Raw genomic sequence first — 21,867 nt, 5'->3', positions numbered from 1 at the left:
TAAGTATAAAAATTTTTTTATTATTGCCCCCCCTCCTTTATTAAAGTTAACTTTGCATTTAGCAAAACAAAAACTTTTATACCAAACTTTAATAACAAATGCATTTAGCATTATAATTTTTAAGTAAAGCAGTTAGCAACAAAACCTTACAAAAACATTTTTTACAATAGAATATATTATCAATACAATTGCAAACTTGAAAAGAGACCATAATGTGTGATAATTAAGACACAGGAAAAATAATCAAAAATAATTTTAGATTCCACACATCACAATGAACAGCCAAGCTACACTTAAGAGTGTGATCACCACAACTGATCAAAATCAGACTGTCAACATGTCCTCTACACGAACAATCTACACTCCCCACGAACAATCTGCAGCACACCCAAATCAAATTAGGAAAAATGACCATCCAAGCAAAACATCAACTCCCCCGTTTGCACCCATTAAACCACAACCGGACACTCCATCAACTTCTAACCTGTACGACCCTGAAGTTAACTGGAAAATAAACCGCAAAAGATGCCCCTCACAATTTCTGAATAATAACCATGCGGAAAAGATCCGAAAATTAGCCAACATTGATGACCTCTTATCTGAGGACGATAGGAAAAACAAACACTACTGCTTGAACGTTCAACGAAGCAGAGAGGCAGACCTAAATCCTGAGAACCCGAGATTTCTCAACCATCTGAAATACACGCTCAAAGCAAATTACAACAAATTCACAATATTAGAACGGGTGAAAGTTAGAAACGATGCTACGAATGAGGATTGCTTCATGAAATGGACGAATTGCCACTCGTAAAACATTTTAGCCTAAGCAGTGAATCTAACACGTGGAGGATAAAGAACAGAGATCCAGAAACGAAAACGTATAACGTAAGAAATCACCAGCAGGATGTCTACATTAACGTCCCTTATGATGCTATAACCGCGTTCCCTTCAGCAGAAGACCATTGTAGCGAGACATCAAAGGAAAGTCTCATCACAGAAAACAACCGCTTCAAGCAAGAGCTCTTCATCAAAGAAACGGAACTACAAGAATTGCAAATAAAATTTGAGAACCTCAAAATGGAGAGCAATGAGAAGGAAAAAACTACCAGCGATGACTACTGGAGACGTCAGTATGTGATTACAAAACAACTTCAGAAGACTGAAGACAGCAATCTAAAACAATTGAATAAGGTGTACATCCAAAAACATCTAGAAATCACATCAGCGAATCAAAAGCTCGGAATTGAAAATAAGAAGCTAGTGCAAAAGATTAAAGAGCTAAATCGCGAATTAAGAAAAATGAAGGACAAGAAAACTCGGAAAAATAAACGAGAAAAAAGACGCAAACTAGAAGCCAAAAAGAAAACAGACAGAAAACCTGTGGAAATGGCGGCATCATCACCTGTGGAACTGACTATACAAACTGAAGAAGTTGTGGAAGTGTTTGATATATTGGACGACGGCGACAGTCCTGTAACGAGCCCGGTCATCCTACCGCCTGAATTTTTCAACTGACATGGCCGCCGCCCTTTGCAAATCTTTTGTACCTATCGCCATTTGCGATAAACTTTATATACAAATGATACTATCGCCCTTTGCGACTAATTCTATAGCATACCATTATCGCCCTTTGCGATTAATTTTATAACTGTCTGAACCTGTAGTAACTCATTTACATGTCCCAAGCACAATAAAATTACATACGATGCATTATAATTCTTTCTTTTAATCATTTTCTTTTCTATCTTAAAAATCGTGGTGAGCTGTAGTATTACGAGAGCCGTTACAAACGAACGGATAATTAATCCCGCATTAGAGCGAACGTATTTAGGCGCTAATTAACCATTCTTTCGCCGCGCGCTAAACAAACTAACGCTTACTAAGACTACCAGTACACAAGTATTTAAACAACTCAGTTCGACTAATTTAAATAAGACAACTTTAGGCCTGGATCTCCTCGCTTATATCCAGGATAGAAAATGTACGCTGTTGAACGTAGGCGGCCTGTAAAACCACAGTTTCTTTTGATTTAAATTACTTCTGCTTTTGACAGTTGCAATGCAGATCTTTCCCCCCAAAGTTCAATAAAGATGAAGCAGATTGCTTCAGGGGAAAAGACAATAGAGTGTCATAAAAAGCCCCCAAGAAAACCATAATTGTTGCGGTTTTAGAAGAGGGGAAAAGCAGAAAACAGGCGCCTGCGTGATCAATAATTGATGCTCTCAGCTTTTTAGATTTTTATTATTTTTTGGAGTTTCAATAATTTCTCCGCGAGATAAAAAAGAGTTAATTCTCTTGCCTTCTCGGCCAATAGGAAAATTAAGAAGCACCTCACTATGAACGTGAGTTTGTGATTCGCTCCCTATCGGCCCAAACGGAGCTGAGAGGAATTAATTGTTTCTCTCAGCGAAGTGGGACGGAATAAAATGAGAGAGACAGAAATCACTCCCAGAAGCAAGCAGCAGACAACTGCTTTCATTTTTCTCAAAATTTAACTTCACTTTAACAATAAAATAGTCGAACAAAATTGTTTAATAACTTAGACAAATAATTCCAGATTCGATTTTATAACTTTCTTTTTCGACAAATAACATAACTGAAGAAACACCCAAGTGAACGATCGCCCAGCAGCTCACCTCCATTTCACCACTACACAACTGGTAATTAGTAAGCTGTAAATTTATATTTACTCTTTTATAAATTAAATACGTTCAGCCCCCCAACTATTTTAAATTGAGACTTATAGCACAGACAGGTCTTAGGCATATATCTTTGCCTTCGATTTGTTATATCTTTTGTCAAATTTGACTGGCATACATAAAGAGATCCCGTATTGTGTGATCTGTAACAGCCCAGCCAAATTTGATAACTGCCAAGACAATAGTATAGAAATCATGATGCCAGATGAAAAATTGTCAACGTATCACGCTTCTGGCGTCAAGTTGTCGTACCCATAAACTCATTTCAAACCGAAACAAAACATGATTTTTCAATTGCTTACGTTACACCTGAAAACGTCTAAGATGAGCTGCAATTTGTGATAGAAAATGATATGTTGGATGCACTTGGCGTCAGAATAAAAAAAATCGCTTCCAAAAATAATAGCCAAATAATTAAGTATTTTCCAGAAAAAAATAACGCTACAGCTCTTTGACGAATTTAAACTGCATTCCAATTTTCACAAAGACTAATACACATAAGAAAATCTCTAATCGTCCCATAGTTTAGCAAAAAAAATAGATATAGAAAAATGCCTAATTCATAAAAATACTGAAAAATTGTAACCAGCTCAGATCATAAACTGATTTCCTTAACTCTGGAACGGTTTTAAAAATAAATAAAACTGGTTTACAAGCAAGGAAATGAATTTTTGTATTGATCTAGATTTTCACTTCGCTCTAAAGTTTTTTAAAACTTTGACCCAATCACAAAACAAATATCAAATATCTAATATAGAACGACTGGTGAATATAAAATCTAAAGAAATTTAAGTTTACGTGCAAAGCGGGAGAAGGCATACGTTTCAGTCGTCGAAATGCAGTACGCTCATAGTCGAATTAATCATCCGGTTTTTATATTGCATTCGGTTGTTATTTTGTTATATTGTTATATTATTATTATTATTATTATTATTATTATTATTATTATTATTATTATTATTATTATTATTATTATTATTATTATTATGATTATTATTATTATTATTATTATTATTATTATTATTATTATTATCATTATTATTATTATTATTATTATTATTATTATTAATATTATTATTATTATTATTATTATTATTTTTATTATTATTATTATTATTATTATTATTATTCTTATTATTATTATTATTATTATTAATATTATTATTATCATTAATATAATAGTATTATTATTGTTATTGTCATTATTATTATCAATATTATCATTTTTATTATTAAAATTATTATTATTATTATTATTAAAATTAATATTATTTTTTATTATTAAAATTATTATTATTTTTAAAGTATTAAAAAAATAACAATATTTATGATAACATTAAAAATAATAATAATAATAATAATAATAAAAATGATAATAATAATATTAATAATAATAATAATAAAAATAATAATAGTCTTATCTATACTTTTATTAACAATAATTTGTTTTTTTTTTCTATTTCCAAAGCTCTCTAAAAGCTCTTATTCGTACAATAGTATGTATCTTGAAATTAATCAAAAATATGTACACCGTCAAAAACTCAGCCGGTCTTTTTTCAGGCACTTCATTTTTGTGTAAAATCTAAAAATACACTTCTTTTGTTGAATTTTTTACATTATATTCTTCTCTAAATTATAATTTTCAATATTAATTTGCCATTTTGCGTTTCAAGAACTTAATAACTTGAACAGCCAATAGGTTTAACTGTTTGCGTCTGTTAGAATATCGATCAAACTATAGTCAGAGTTAATAGAACTTAGTGAGAATTAATAGAAAGAAAGTTTAACTTACCAGATTACGAAGAGAGGAGCAAATAGTTTTTAATCACAAAGTTTATATAAATGAATTGTCAGGAAAAGGTGCTTAGAATCAATATTTCATTGAAATTGATGAATCTAGATAAATATTTTTAGAGTGAGTTTATTTGATGTAAAATCTTCCCAGCATGTATTGATTGATTATGTTATCACCGGAAATGTGAACAAATCTTTTCAAAAATGTAATTGCATAACATCTATGGTACCCCCTGCAACTGTTTTCTAGGAAATTTGCAAGAATCAAACCGCACAGGGTAACCCTTGCCACCCCCACTGTAAATCATGGTGCTGAGATTAGTTTTGTATCTTGATTTTCTCGCACTGATTATGGGTAATTAAACAGATGACTTTGGAGCTCTTTTTCATCCCCAAAATCAAATCACCATCTTGATCTAGTAGTCAGAATTCTCCTATAAACCTCTGAGTTGTACTGTAAAATATCATTTTTGTTGTTCTCTCATTTTGAGAAATTCCACTTTAAAATTTTTCCACTTAGTTAAAAACACTTTTTAATCCGCTTGCGAAAACGCAAAACCCAACGGGTAATGGGTCCAGCATTTTTCTAAGTCATAAAACTAATTTCTAAAACAAAAATGGTTTGTTCTTGACAGTCACACACCTTTTCTGCTTAGTACTTTTTCTTTTCACAACTGTTCTGCATGCTCAAACTGCGATGGATCAACAGACAGTGAAGCTGCTGACCTACACAGGAGTGGCACATTACTTTCCAATCTGCAGCACAAGATTTGTGGTGATGATGCAGACGTAGGGACTCTATAAATGACTACTTGGGACCCAACTAGCCTGCACCACTAGCCAATGGGGCCAGCAACGATGATAAGAAGAATCACAAGGTACTGAAGGGTGCAAATGTTGCAGACAAGCAGGAAGTTGCAGACATCAAGGAGAGACGGAACAATGTGTGGTGCCATCTGGCACTGACTCTAAATCCAACAATCCTCATGCTGATGAGACATAATTGTGTGGGTGTGTGGGAGGTGACGGCATCGGAAATGAAGCAAAGGCTTGGAAGCTTTTGCAAGAAAGATTTCAGAATGCCTTGGTCCTCAATGGTCTGCCAAAGAGACATAAAAATTTTATTATACAGGAAAGCTTCAACCAGGCAACGAACATCAAAGAGTTGAAGAAAAAGCTGCCATGAGAGCACAGCACAGAAACAAAAGGGGCAAAGTGGTTCAGTGGCACTGGCAGTGAAACGTGACTTCAAGAAGGGCAGCAAGAAGGAAATTGCTTTTTGCGTGGGATCCCTGGACACTTTGCCAAGGACAGCAGTAGGAAGGAGCCAGCACAATTCAGCAAGTGCCGTGAGAAAGGTCACCTAGACAGGGCATGCAAAAGACAAAGAGTTGGAGGCAAACATGAGTCAGTGGAATTGAGTCCAACATTGGCTACACCAAACGAGGCATACTGGGCGGCTCTTACCCAGTGGAAGACAGCAGTCACACTATTGGACAGTGGTTGTAAAAATCACATATTGATAAACATCGACGCGTTCCTGGACTTTATGCTCATTCAATAAGTGGTCAGAAATTCAAACGGAGAGGCTTCCAGTGTGGTGGGCAGAGGCTGTGTGAGGATCAGCATACCCTCAAACGAAATGGAATTCCAATGCAAACTGAAAAATATTTTGATGTGTGCCAGACTATTTTTCAAAACTCTTATCAGCCTCAAGATGCACGGATTGGGGACATAGCTTCACTTTCGAGAAAAGAATTAGCTGCATGAAACTGCAAACTGAAAGTCAGGTAAATTAAACACCAGAAAAAAATTGTTTTACTTACCCTGCAGCCTTCTATAATTCAAGTTAATTCCAACAGTGTAAAACTTGACAGTGCAACGAAGTGGCACAGACGCTTGGTTCATCAGAATCAAGCGGATGTGTTCAGAAATGCTCCAGAGATTGGCGAAACTCGATGATGTATGCAATGTGTGCGCAATGGCCAAGATCACAAAAACTCTATTACCAAGAGCGGCGGAGACCCAAGCAGAAGAGAAGCTAGAGAGGGTGTTCACAGACGTGATGGGACCTTATAGAGTAGAGTCACCGTCAGAGTTCCGGTTCTGCATTGTGTTTGCAGACTAGTAAACAAAATTTGTGTTTGGGGACTTGCTTAAGGCAAAAAGTGAATCACTGGCCAGCCTGAAGAAATTTAATCTCAATGTGGGGACGCCCACGAAACTGAGACAAGACAATGCGAAGGAGTTTCTCTCAGAGCAGTTCAAGATGTACTGTTTGGATGCAGGCATTCTACAGGAGAACACCATACAGGAGAATTCTCAACAAAATGGGTTAGCTGAGAGATTCAACAGGACAATGCTGGAGATGGCGAGATGCTTGTCCGTTGACTCGGGATTTCCCAAGATGATGTGGGGAGCAGCAATTCTCCACGCAACAAGGATCAAAAACTTGGTTGTGAGACGAGTAGAAGAACAATGCCCAGCAGAGCTGATGCGAGGTCTAAAACTTAAGCTTTCAATTAGTAAATTATCTACCTTGGTTGCATAGTCTTTTTGAGGAGGAGGGATAGAGACGTCAGCACACTTGAACCCAAGGCTTTGGATGGAAAGTTTGTGGGTTACACAGAAGGAGACAACGAAGACCTGGTGTTTGTAACCAATACACGCAAGGTGGTTGCAGTTCAAGATGTGATCATCAAAAAGCCCAAAGTGGGCTCAATCCCTGACAACACGGCGACACTCGACCTTTTAAAGGAGGGGTCGTCGCAACTCGTGATCTGGCAATCAGATGACGATCAACAAGACGATGGCAACAAAGAGAAACGGGGCACATCTACTGCAATAAAAGAGGAGTGGCATGACGCAGAGTGCGTGAACACTCGAGAAACGACACTGAGACGAGATTATTCGGATGTTGAGGAAGCAGTACTAGATTAGGAATCTCTTGCAACAAACGGGAATATCAGAGAATCGGAGTCACTGGAAGACCGTGACACAGAGAAATTCTCACAGTCAGAGACAGTTGGTTTCTTTGAAGAATACCTGGAGCAAGCGGACAGGGCAGAGCCCCGACGAGGAACGTTCCGCAATTTTTTTTGAGAAATAAAGATCCATCTTGTTGTGACTGGGGATGACTATGTGGAACCCAAAACAGTCTACGAAGCCAAGCAAGGTGAAAATTGGGACCAGTGGCACCGGGCAAGGAAGGACGAGGTCAAGGCACTCCAAGACAACAAGACTTGGAACCTAGTGAGATCAACCACTGACAGTGAGGTCAAACTGGTCAAATGGATTTAAAAAATGAAATTAGGTCCCAGTGGTCCAGTTGACAAATACAAAGCATTATATGTGGCAAAATGCTTCAAACAAGTGGAATAACTGGATTACTTTGAGACTTTTGCTCCGAACTGTAAGCCAGAGACATTCAGGTTTCTGCTTCAACTATCAGCGAAGAAGGGCTATGTGATGCACCAGTTTGATGTCAAGACGGCTTTCCTGCACTCACCCACAGAGGAAGAAGTGTATCTAGAACAACCACAGAAGTTTGTAAAACAAGGATCAGATGGAGAGAAATTAGTTGGTAGATATAAAGATTTAGACTGAACAAATCAAATTATGGTTTGAAATAGGCAACTAACAACTGGTATAGGGAATTGGCAAACTTCCTACTGAGACAAGGGTTCACCAGAAGCAGTAACGATCATTGCTTGTTCGCGAGAGCAGAAACAGAGGGTCACACCTTCATCTTGGTCTGGGTTGACGACATCATAGGTGCATAAAGAAGCATGACAGTGACCTCCGCCGATGTCAAAAAGCACTCAAGGCAACATTTAACATGAAAGACAGAGGGAGATTACACTTGTTTCGTGGTCTAAAAAGTCACAGTCAACCAAGAAGGCTACATAGAAACAATGCTTGAGCGATTTCAAATGGATCAATGGAAACCCTCAAGAACTCCAGCTGATTCGAATTTGAAATTTCAGAAAGCAAAGAACGGAGAGGAAGAAGTGGATCAAATGATCTACAGAAGCTTGGTTGGATCACTTGTGTATCTGGCCAAACAGACGAGGCCAGACATCAGGTTCATAGTCAACATTCTGTCAAGACACATGAATGCACCTTCCAATAGCACTGACTGTGCCGAAAACGACTTCTGTGGTATCTGTAATGTTCAAAATGTTTAAAATTTCCTTACACAAAATAGGCTAGTTATGATTTAGTGCGGGAAAGAGATGCGGAATGGTCTGGTGATGTGAAGGACAGAAAATCAACGACGGGGTATTACTTCAAGCTTAACGGACGTGGCGCAGCACTCATCTGAGGTGTCAAGAAGCAGGCCACAGTTGCGTTTTTTTTTCATCAGAAGCAGAATATCAGGGCAAGGCAGCAACAGTTCAAGAAGCATTGTATCTGAAACAACTCCTGGAGGATTTTGGCATCCAGCAGAAACATCCAATTGCATATGGAGAGGACAGCCAGAGTTGTATCAAATTGTGCCAAAACCCAGTCATGCACCAGACGCCCAAAACACATTGAGACAAAATTTCACTTCATTTGGGACAAGACGGAAAATAGACTATTTCGATTTACTTCGTTCCTACTTACAAAATGGCAGCCATCAACTTCATGAAACTTTTACCCGTATCGAAGGTGGACCATTCAGAACTTATTTGATGGGAACAGACTCTAACCAATCAGCTTAAATCTGAGTGGGGGTGTTAGAATATCGATCAAACTTTAGTCGGGAACTTAATGAGAATTAACAGAAAGAAAATTGAACGTACCAGATTACCAAGACAGTAGCAAATTGATTTTAATCACAAAGTTTATATATATGAATTGTCAAGAAAAGGTACTTCGTTAAAATTGATAATCTAGATAACTATTCTTAGTATGAGTTTATTTGAGGTAAAATCTTCCCAGCATGTATTGAATGATTATGATGTCACCGGAAACCAGAAATGTGAACAAATTCTTAGAAAAGTGTAAATGCATAACATCTATGGTACCCATTTGTCTGTTTTCTAGGAAACTTGCAGAAGCAAACCATATTGGGTAACCCTTGCGACCCCCGTTGTAAATCATGATGCTAAGATTATGTTTGTATCTTGACTTTGTTGCACTGATAATGGGTATATATATACAGCTGACTTTGAGCCTTTTTTCATCCCCAAAATCAAATCAACATCTTGATGTAATAATCAAATCTCTTCTATAAATTCTACTGTAAAATATCATTTTTTTATTCTCTCATTTTGAGAAATAAATTTTTCTACTTAGTTAAAAACGCTTTTTACTCCGCTTGCGAAAACCCATAACCCAACAACGTCCAAATAGAACTTCGATCTATTACCTTTTTTCAATTTCGTCTTCTGCAAAAATCACCAATGAGTCAGTTAAACCAGTTTAGTTATTTCTGCTGTTTCTCAGTTAAAAATGGAGCTGACTATTGAGCCAGCCACCAAAGAAAAACATTTAATTTCACGATCAGACTAACTCATTATTTGCTTTTTGAACTCAATCGCAACAAAAATAGTGATTTGCTTGTTCAGAAATAAATATTAATGATTGTTTTCTCGGAACACGAACAACAAATGACGCTAAAAGCATTCGAATCAAAAGAAAACCCAACACTTTGAATAACTGTCAATTCTTCAAACTTTTTTGTTGATTTTGAAGCAGTAACGTCTGTAAAAATTTTAATACATTTCCCAACATATAAATTTATGACAATAGCTCTCATGTGGCTGGGAAACTTGTTTTGGAGAAGGCTGCAAACTTTTGTTTTATATCAACCATTGTGATTAAAAAGTATTAAAAAAATCAACCTCTATTTTTACGCTTTGTGTTGTTAATCTCTGAGTGGCATTTTCTCCAACACACACTTTGTAGGGGTTGCCAAAACGTATCATGGATATTGTTTTCAGCATTAATTTTCTCTATATATTATTCTTTATGTTGTTTTTATCACAGGGATCTGAACTGCATCAAATTCATATTCTTTTTTGTCAAAGTTGACTTTTAGCATTACTCTGATGTTTTCGGACTGTCCAATAGTGATTGATGATTTTGCTGAGTCAAATCTTAGTCTTTTAGGCTGGTCCACCAGGCCAATCACAAATTAGAACTAGATGAGTTATTTTGAAAACTTAAGATTTTAGATAACTTAATGATTTAAGATTTGAAAGCAAAAATGAATGCAACATGTGAACAATGATCAAATTGAAAGATAAGTTTCCAGGCAGCGCGAAAATGGATGAGTGAAATGATGATTTGCCAGGCGAATCACTGATAAACAATTTATAACAGAATTTGGGATATTAAAACGAACTAAATATTTTGTGATTCATATATGGCTGCTAGCGACGTACCAAAATGATAATGCTCGTTGAAAATATTTGCTTTACTTATGACAGAAAGCTCTCAGAAGTTTTGCTCAGAAATTGATTAAATTTTGTTTGCTCATTCGTTTCGACCACACAGAAAATCAACTGCTAATTTGTTTTTTTCTCTCCCTGCTTGACAAACAGTTGGATTGTAAAAAAATTAACATAGAGTTTTTCATGAAAAGTTAGGTATTTTTTGCTCGACCTCAAGATTTATAAAAATTTTTTATTGTTAGGTGTCAAAGACAACAAGATGAGTCACGAAAACAAGAAGGCAAAAATGAGCAACGAAAAATCTCCAACAGCGTCAAAAATGACAGTTCGAATGTCCCTTCACGAATTGGAGGAACCCGAAAACAGCAATAGGAAAAACAACTTCCTCAAAGCGTGGAAGAGGATCAAAGAACTGCCTCCCACAAATCCAAACTCATTGTGGTCCATTGCCACGTTTCACGGGATGCCATTCAAAAATGATCACCAAAATCATAGTGAAAACACAAAGGTAGTACTTACAAAGGACGCTGAAAAATTTCCCCGATCAAAGTATCGGGGGGGGGGGGGGGGGGCAAAAACCGAAACAAAAATGAAACAATTAGAGTCAATGGTTTGAATTAGTGCCAGACTTGTCAGAGCTAATTCAAAAATGCATTCTGAATTTTGCTCTGATTCAGAGAGGTTTCAGAATCAATACAGAAACTATTCTGAAAACTTTCTGAATCAGTACTGAAATGTAATTATTATTCTGAAATTGCTCTGATTCAGTTCTATCGCTGACTGAATTTTAGGTACGGGCATATATTACAGTTTTCGCAATACACAATGGTCTTATCACAGGGTTCTCGATTCTGAAATGAACTGAAAGCGGAGGTCAAATTGTGGAAAAATTGTCAGATCTGAGATCAAAGTTTGGAATATAATCTGATCAGCGGTCATTTAATTGTGCAGCAGGAAACAAAAGAAACATGGCGAATAAAGTAAATTTTCACCACTAATTTTTACCCACAGCCTGGGTTAGTAGGCAAAAAAAATTGATTCGGATATCGTAGAATTTATACGATTGCTACCTGCATCACTTAGGAACTTACTTAATTCAAAATCCACTTGAATTAACAAAATATTCAAATGTTCCTGAACATTATTGAAAAAAATTACAATACTGAATTTTGCGTAATTTATATCACCGTGATGCTCAAATCGAAATAGTGAGGATTGCGAAAAAATAAGAAAAAAGACATATTAATTCTGGTCATTTTTGTAAACATGCTATTAGATAAATTTTATACAGCTAGAGGCCAATAGTGCGAAAAAACTTGCGTTATCAGTTTAATTTGAGCTGATGCAAAAACTTAAAAAATTGATAATATAAATTTTTTGAAAATTATGTTTGCAGCAGAGTTTTTGCAAAAACTAGTCAGCTTTTTTATGATTTCGACAAACTCAAAATCAAGCCTTTTTCTAAGGTCTGAAAAACATACAATAGCATAATCAAGTTTGCACTTAATTTACTACGCCTAAGCACTTCATTTCGCGCAAAACTGTTTTTGCAGTACGTGTACTAGTAAGGGGAAATCAATTTTGTAGCACCTGTGCAAGAGCTTACAAAATAATTGTTTAACGAAGTTAGGCAAATAGGTTAAATACTTATAAATAGTACTTTAAAAAACAAAATCTGTTTGGCGTTAATAATTTTTTGTCAATTAAAAACAGCTGAAGAGATGGAAATAACTTTTTATAATATTAATTTTTGCATTATTTCACTATATCTTGATTTTTAAATGTATTTCGCAGCGGTTATTCAATTCATCCACGTGCCATAGCTCTTAGTTGAAAAACAGGAAAACAATAAAAATAATTTTATTGCTCTTCATTTTTTCCACCGTCAAGAGCTCCATAACCTATTCTATCACCATGGAGAGAACCGATGGGTGTAAAATTGCCATAGTAGTTTGTGCAGTACATTGTAGCAGCAATTATCTAACTTACAATCACGATATAGTAGCTGCTGGAAGTAGATTACAAATTTTTAGCGCCATGTTGATTTAAATGTACACAATTTCAGTGCTTCAAGTGCTCTTTGTCTAAATTGAGCACGGACATGCTGTAAAATATTTGCGTAGTGGCCAGAACAATTAATTTTGAAGTGTCGGGTATTCAACTACTATCAAGGGATCCTTATAAGTGCTATGCCATCAAAACATTGTTGCAATAGACAAAATTATTAATTTCCACATTACCAAATCATGGACGAAGAAATTTTGACACTCAATGGTACGATCGTCTCTCACTCGGAGAGAGTGAGTTGAGTGGGATTAGGGGTGAAAATGACACAGAATCGCAAAAATTTTCTGTCGAAGCAGCTACTTTTTTTGATAACAAAACCAGATTTTTTAGTTCAAAAGCCTTCAAAATAAAAAAAATTGGTCGTGGTTTCAACATTTCAAAAAACTGAAAAAATTGATTATAAACAGCTCTAACTTAAAGTCAGAAGACAAGTCTTGTCACCTGACCAAATACTTTTTTGTTACTTTTTTGTTACTTTTTTGTTACTTTTTTGTTGACCTTTTTCACTATATTCAAATACAAAACATGGAGCGTCGTGAAATATAGCTTGCCACCTCGAAATTTGCTAGAACTTTAAATCCTTGTCCAGTGAAGAATTAACAATACCAATCAGTCGACTACAGGGTCTCTACTTCATTGCATAATCCAAATTAAGATGAGTATCCAAGTACAGGAATGTTACCGGGAAATTACGAAGACTTTCAACGTATTGAGAACAATCCTTTCTCATTCCCATGGAAATTTTGTGAGTAGCTTTCAATGCAACCGTTGCTATCGTTGTCATGACGCAAAAATGAGTTTAAAGGCGGTATATTAGTCGCCTAAACACTCTAATCCCAATCCGTTTAGGATAACCCCCTATTATCCCATGTTTAAGCATAGTAGGATAACCCCCCTTCTCTTGAGACAGTATTTACGTTACCTACTACTATTACCAGTTTAATTTAAAGTGATCAAATTACTCCAAAAAATGAAAACATTGAACTTTTCAAAAATATAATTGCAGCACATTTTATTCAAAATTTTGACGGTTTTCTTTCTAATTTCGACAAACTAAAAGTCAAGCTATTTTTTAAGGTATACAAAATAAACAACAGCTTGATCAACTTTGCAACTAAATACTATCCCTCTATATTCCATTCTCCTCTAAATATATTCCAGTATTTGTACTGGTAAATTAATTAATTTTGTAGCCACTTTGCAAAGGCTAACAAACTAAATGATGGTCGAAATAAGGCAAATAGTTAAAACATTCAAATTTTAGTACTTTAAAATACAAAATCTGTTTGACGCTAACAGTTCTTTTCCAAAACCAATTGATGAAAAAATTTATTTTAATTTTTTTTCTGATCAAAAAAAAATTAAGAGTTTTTTGTTACTTCCCGTTTATGACACAAGATTAGCTTGGACCTTTGTCATTATAATCAAATACAAAACTTGAAGCGTCGTGTTATTCGTTGAGGCTTGATTCTTTCTATAACTACTAGCGTTTATTTAATTCATCCACATGCCACATCTTAACTATTTAACAGCAAAACAAAAAAAATGATTAAAGCGTTCTTCATTTTTTACGCCGTCACGAGCTCCATAACCTGTGCTCTCACTCATGTAATAGCGTCAATGGGTGTACAAACGTAATAGTATTTTTTGCATTAAATTGTAGCAGCAACTTATCTTATAATCACGAAATAGCAGCTGCTGGAGTAAATTGAATAATTTATAGCCCCATTTGGGTTTTAAATGTACATATATTAAGTGCTTTAAGTACTCTTTGCCCAAGTTGAGCACGGATTTAGAATAAAATTTTTGTGTAGTGGTTTTAACAACTGATTTTGAAGAATCGGGCATTCCATTAGTAACAAAGGACTCTTGGAAGTTGTAGCGGCTTTCGTTGTTCTCCCAATAGTTTGTAGCGAGGAAAGCGGTACAACACCTTTTTCGTTTTAGCACTTCTGAATCAGTCCAGATATTATATTCTTGCCAATCTTTTTTGTGAAGCTATACGCACTCAGATCTGAATAGTGCAACACAATTTCAGTTGATGAATAATTTTAACATTATATTTTCAACACATATTGGACAGGATATGTACAGATAACACAATACTGAAACTCCTTGTGTATATCAGTTCAATCCGATAGGGAAAAAAACGAAGAAAATTATTTTTCAAAGTTCTCTATATGATAGGTTATTGGAACTTAAATTAAAATTGCGTCTTAAACTCTGTATGCACGATATGAATCATGAGCAGAAGGACTTGAAAGATGAATTGCAGCTCAAACAATTCATAGATTCGACAGGACACAGTGACAGCTAATGTTTTGCTGAAACATTTTCATCAATATAACACACAGTAACAGTTTACTGCTCACGAAAAGTTAAGCCCATGACAAAGTAACACGTTAATCATACACGGTTTGCCTTGCAATAATTTTATTGAGTTATATGAATAAAGCTCTTTTGTATCGGCCATAGTGGGTGAGGGCTCTGCTATTTTGCTGTTTTTTCTCTTCATTTTTCTTTGTATCACGTTAGCGTTACTAACAATAATTGTAACTACTACTATGACGTATAAAGTGGTTTTGAACAACCCCCATTTTTTTGCGGATACTTTCTCTCCTGCTACTCAAGCTATGCGAGCTCAACTTCAAAATCGCCGGCCATATTTATCTTTGTAAAAACATCCTCATCAATCGGCAATAGTAGAAGCAGCTTAACGACAGACCTTTGTAGACTCCTTTTTTTAGAATTTCTGCTGATCTAATTGTCCCCCTTGCTGATCATAATTTCCAATGTTTTCTGTAACTCAGCAGATTTTGTTAGTTTAAAGCACCTCCGTTTGCTACTGTCTTTGTCCAAGCAAAAGACCTCACCTTCAATCAGGTTTAAGATTGATTCAAACTTTCATTTCTGCAACTTGATCAAAGAAGGCAAATGTTTTTTTCTGAAACTGTCCCCGATGAGATTTGGGTAAGAACGTTTTTGTCGAGAGAGAGCTTGCGATGGTCGACAAACTGTTCTACGCATGATAAATATGGTTGAAAATTTTGTTAATTAAAGAGCAAGAATATTTTGGCGAGAAGGCGTCCAAACTGCTCACAACGGAACTGACTGGCGTCAATGGTCTGGATTAAGACGTTTGCGTAACAAATCCATAATTGATCGTTTCCTCAACACAACGTACACTGTTTGATTGCAACTTGTGACAAGTTGCTCCCACATTCTCCCGAAATGAGGTGCTGCAGGTGGATAGAACTACCATCTAATCCATTGTCGAATTAAACATTCATCAAATCCGTCTTCGAATCCATGCAGCAACAAATTTTTGAACTTTTTCAGGCAGCTTTCTGTTCAATCATGAAACTAATTCTACACAAAAAAGCTTGTATTGCTAAGTTTCTGAGCAAACAACATTATGGCTTTCAATTTCTGAGCACAGTGTTTGCAATACTTGGTTGAAAATAAAATAATTCAACAATAGCAAAGCTTTTGAAGAAACAAATTTTAACAGAACGCAAGGCTTTTTCTCAAATATTCATTAACCTCATGCAAAATTTTCTTGTGCTCGTAGCGCAAGAACAAATCAACAACGTGATATTTCAATTGTAGCTTCTTTTGCATGCTTTTTTTGAAGCCCAATAGACTTTTCTGCCTTTGGCAGAATAGACCTATTCTGCCTTTGGCTCCAAGAATTCCCAATTGTCCAGGAAGGGTAAAGACTGTAAAATTTTACTGCTTATTGGAGATATTTATGTTTTAGAAACTTGAATGTTCAGCATGTTGTTCTTGCTAGAACCACTTAACCTTGCTTGTCTTTGCATTTTCTCTTTCTTTAAAAGTATTTGTCGCTGACCGTTTGTTTTCAATGATCGCTCCATCTATGCCATTATACTTACTGGACATTTGAAATTGCCAAATACTTCGTTCTTCTAAACAAGAGCTTTTTTCTCCGACCTACGTTATAGAGACTGATGCGGACGTGCTCTCTTTGCAGCAAGTAAAACATAGTTGACTCGGCGAGGCCAATTACTTTTTGGTTGCTTCAACCAGGCCAGTCCAAAAAAGCACTTGCTTCCCTTAGGTTTCTAATCATTAGTCGCTTTGATGCCAATGTCCGCTGGGCTGAGGAAACCACTCACGTGATTAAACTATAAAACTTCAAATGCATCCAGTATCTCAGCAACTTGTAGGGCCACAAAATTTGTTGTTTTTGACAGGACCTAGGCATCCAAATTGATAAAATTGAAACATGCCACAAAACTGCAACTTTATAATTTCATCTAATAAATTTTGACAGTCTCTTCTTTCAGTTTCACTGCGAAGGCCGCTGCTTACAATTTTAGCTAGGTGTTTAAGGATGTCGCATGAATTGATTTTTGCAATACCCATTAAAAATCCAATTCAAGTTATTTGATAGTAGTCTGGTTGAGAACTTACACCCGCTACTGCTCTCGTTGTGTTTTTAGACGCGTCTGCAAACAAATGAGGTTTGATTTTTGTCCTTCATTTCAAGGAAGTATCTGTAACCAATGCCAGTTTCTGCTGCAATAGGAAGTTGCTGCCTTCTTCTTGTTTATGAGTTCTTTTACTTCACCTGTTTCCACTTTGTTGTGCAAAAGTTCATTTCTAGGCCAGGCCTTCTTCAGAAGTTGTCTTACATGGAAACCGAATGGAACAAATAATTTAATCGGGACAAATACAGAAGATACCACAGACAAGACCTTCAGTTGGGCTATTGGTGCGAAAACGTCTTTGCTGGTACAAAATCAGATCTGAAAACATTAAAACAATAGAAATCGTCAATCGTATTCCATAAGAGCCCAAACAAACATGGTCCCTCTGCATTTGAATCAGCGGTTTAATATTTTGCATATTGATCTTAAGTCTTCCGGTATCGATGCGTTTATTTATCATTGCTGGTTATTCCTTTCAAATGAAAATAAATTTTTGCAAAGTGGAGATTGTTCTTCCGGTGTTGCTTCTAATTTGACTGAATCATCCATGTAGAAAATAATGTAGAATTTTTTGCTGTGACAGCAATTTCGTCCTTAATTTCAAAAACCATTCGCTTGAGGGCAATTTTTTCACGTTTGCGAAATTTTTGGTCCAAAAATACGGCACTTGTGTTCCTATTAATTTGGGTCTTCAAATAACCTGCAGGCAGCACTTTTTTCTCCGCTGGCACTTGCAAAAACAATGATTCGATACCAGCTGTTCAAGCTATTGGTTTTCTACGAAATCTGAAACTTATTCAAACCAACCCTTGCGTTATATGAGATCCGGTTGGTAAAGTGTCTTTCAGGCGTATTTTTCTATATTTTGAAAAACTATTATTTCTTAAGACGGAATTTGAATTCCAATTAATTCAAAATCCTGACAAATTTTTCTCAACGTCAGTATTTATTGACTATTGATACAAACAGTTAAGGCTTTTGTACCTTTAGAATAATGGCTCAAATGATTCAAGCTAACCAAGTCTGAGCTGCAGTTGCTTTGGCAGGTTCCGTTCTGATTTGCTCCATAGCAATCCTATTTCAAACCAATCACCGGTAAATTTTGTTGCCTTCTCTTGAATTCTTTTTGCATTCGTTGCTTTCTTTGATTTAAGAAGATGTTAATTTTGGAGACATCAGTTCCGATGCGGCATCAGTTTTAAATGTTCCTGACCATTTTTGTATATTTCTGCATTCAAAAGACAGCTGCTCGTCTCAGATCCAGAGACGACAACAGTGGTTAACGATTTGTTTTAAGATTTTGTAGTCGTTGTTTTGTTCCCAATGGGATTGACAGTGTTACAAGCGCCTCAGGCAAATCTACATATGATTTTAGTCCTCTGAATTGTAGAGGAACTTGGTTTTCATATTGTTTGTCCCATGATTGACAGCTGTATTAAGCGGATCATCGGTGCCTAGAGTTTTCAACATCTCTTGAATGCTTTGATCAACGAATGGTGTCCCTGATCTACTATCGAAATAAATCGAGGTAACTAGTTGGTTGCGGTCACTCTGAATTAAAACAGGGAAAACATGAAGAAAACTCATATCTTCGTTAGTTTTATTTATGGCCGCGGCGCTGACGTTTAATGTGAGATTATCCTCGTTGAAATAATTTTTCGAGTTTAGCGAATGATTTGCATTTTTTGCGGACATCCATTTATACCGCACGGGCACTTTTGTTTGGTTGCATGTGTTTTTTTACCAAACATCCAGAACAAAAGCGTCGTACCAAACATCCATAGGAAAAACATCCACAACAACATTACTATGAGTGCTGTTGACTAGCGGAAAATGAAGGCTCTGTACTGGTTTCACTTCCTTTAATTTCAAGAATTCACTGAAGTTCATCGTTTTTGTGGAAAGTTTTTCTTCGTTTGTGTAGCGTTTTTCTTCTTTCCTGCGTTCAATTATAAATGCAGCGAGGCCTTCATGCACAAATGACATCCTTAAAAACAATTTCCAAAGTTGATTTCGACACTCTATTCCTCTTCCTCGTTCTTGTCATTAACACAGATCCATTTTCCTTTTTTGAGAATCTGTCCTAGCTCGTAAACTGCCATATGTTGAAATTGATTGCAGATAACCGAAAAGTTGGAGCTCTTCGGGTTTGTTCACAAAGTTAGATAACGAAACAGCAAACCGAGTCAGGCTTGAAGAGCACTTGGGTTTCGCCTGATTTGTCTTCCCAAGGCGCTCAATCTGCCTATCTACAATAACACGGGCTATTAGATTTTTTTGAAAGTAATCAAGGCGGCATAATAAAGTTGACCAGATTAACTCAACCTGAGTTTGCAGATTTTGTCTTGTTATTTGACAGCGTAATCAAAAAGCTCATCTTTTTTGAACCAGGAATGATGCATTTAGCCACGGTTGCATTAATTATTCTACAAATAACTTCATAGCTCCAATAAACTTAGGCAGTTCTAGCTGATTTTCAATACCCTTTTCAAATCTCAGTTTTGATAAATTGCTGCCGCTTGAGTAACCAGTTTCAAACACACTCCAACTTCCGTAAAAACAGCCTGGTCCTCAGCGTTGGGTGGACGATGGGTAGTGTTTATCTACCTTGAAACAAATTTATGCTTTGTTCGTTCACCTCTTAGGGCAGAGCAGTTTTTGCATCGAATGGTTTTTTGTATCTGCTCCATTGCTTTAGCCCGCTCTGAGACTTCACTTTTCTCTTTAATTCAATTAAATTGTAAAATGTCACGGATTTCCGTTTATTGAGAACGTTTATCAACAATTCCCACTGTTGCTCGTCGCAGTTGGCGTTTTAGCTCTCGTTGTCTTGGCCGAAGCTGACGCTGGAGCTACCATTTTTTGTGTTTATTTTTTGCTCCTTTTTTCTATCATACGTTGCTATTGTCAGTTGCATATTCGTTTCAAATTGAATTTCGAGTTCTTTCATTCTTCCACTCTTCACTTCGCTGTAGATTTTTCCGAGAACATTCTCCTAATCATGGTTGCTTGCTTGTAGGATTAGTCTAATAGTATTCATTGTCGCTTTTCTTTGTTCATGTTACCGTTCCAAACTGCGGGACAAAGCTTTTGTTCTGTCCGCCTTAAATTATGTGCAGACATTATATGTTGAAATAATTCTGTTTCCTCTTGTTTTCTCACGTGGCTGTAACTGTAATTATAACTCCCACCTTCACATAGTTGCCATAAAGAGAGAAAGTGTAAAATAGAGAACAACTAATACAAAAGAGTTCTTCTGCTCTCAGTTTTCACGCTGATGTTTTGCCTGCTGCGTAAGTTTTGCGAGCTAAACTTCAATAATCTAAAAACTCAACAAATAATGGATAATCCCGTAATTGGTCCAATTTGGTTGTTTCCTTGTCTGTAAAAAACCTCTACGATTTTTTGTTAGTGAATGATTTTTCGTTTGTAAAAAAACACCTGGAATTGTTTCTAGTGAACGTTTTCTCGCCTGTTAAAAATCGCATACAGTTTTTGCTTGTCCTTTGCTGCTTTTCTCGAGGACTCTTTCGTTCATCTTTCATAGTTTAATTTTTATTAGTGAGGAGAACATGTTTTAATTCTATACATGTTTACTTTAGCATCTAAGGAAGAATAAAACTTTTTCTATAAAATTCTTAAAAGAGGCATCCGAAGAAGCATTAAACTATTAGTGAAAAGTTTTTGAAATTAAAAGAGATTATGTTCGATGATTGAAAACGCCAAAACACCCAATTCAGCTCATGAAAAAAGTTTTGATCATATTTTAGGAATGTAGGGTGGCAGACTAACTTTTTAATAACTCGATGTACAAAATTTCAACATTATGAATATGTCTCCGAACACAGGTTGAGGCGTCAGTTTTATGAAAATACTTAAAGAGTCAGAAGATGAGGTAAACATTTGTATTAAATCCACAATCGGGTACTCTACATAAACTGTTGACAAAGTTTTATTCATAAAAGGGAATTTCAGAAGTTTGGTCTAGCAAAGACTTTTCATAATTCAAACCAATTTTTATACATCTGACTTCTTTTTATACAGAACGAAATAGGTCAAAACAAACTCTTTTTTTTTTACTTTGCATAAGTCTAGACTATTTAATTTTTTTATAAAGGTGTTGTATATAATTTTCATAATAAGCGAAATTCTGCATTACGACTCGTTTTTAATATAAAGTTGAAGACAATATTTTTCCTAGAGTCGAACGAGAGAACAAAATTTTAGCTTGAACCAAAGTCAGGTTTATTGTCGAGCCAAGCTCGAGGAAATAATTTGAGGTTTCAGCCTTAGTTGAGACGTTTCTTATATAAATTGACAATATGGCAAAATCTTGGCAAGATTGTGCATGTTTTATTATGTTTCTTATCGAGACTATCAAGCTTTGTTTCTCTAAGAAATAGCGCATTTTCCCGGATCGAGGTTTTTTTTGGGTAAATTTTCGTAAGGAATGCGGTGAACGCGGTGAAT

General features: G+C 35.9%; 2 protein-coding genes across 2 annotated transcripts in view; one reads left to right on the top strand and one right to left on the bottom strand.

Moving 5' to 3' along the window:
- Nucleotides 1–21,867, top strand: part of LOC142351947 (tyrosinase HcTyr2-like) — a 72,671-nt gene that overhangs the window by 30,039 nt on the left and 20,765 nt on the right. The window contains exon 2 of the mRNA XM_075404226.1: nucleotides 11,119–11,384. Coding sequence (XP_075260341.1) covers nucleotides 11,136–11,384 — 249 coding nt within the window. The 5' untranslated portion in view covers nucleotides 11,119–11,135. The remainder of the gene's footprint in view (nucleotides 1–11,118; nucleotides 11,385–21,867) is intronic.
- LOC142351948 (retinoic acid receptor RXR-gamma-like) overlaps nucleotides 1–21,867 on the bottom strand; it is a 124,460-nt gene that overhangs the window by 95,036 nt on the left and 7,557 nt on the right. The window lies entirely within an intron of this gene.

Source organism: Convolutriloba macropyga, chromosome 13 (genome assembly GCF_964194025.1).
Source record: "Convolutriloba macropyga chromosome 13, txConMacr16.3, whole genome shotgun sequence".
NCBI classification, from domain to species: domain Eukaryota; kingdom Metazoa; phylum Xenacoelomorpha; order Acoela; family Convolutidae; genus Convolutriloba; species Convolutriloba macropyga.
The sequence above is the reverse complement of the archived record's forward strand: the minus strand, read 5'-3'. Positions and strand labels throughout refer to the sequence as shown.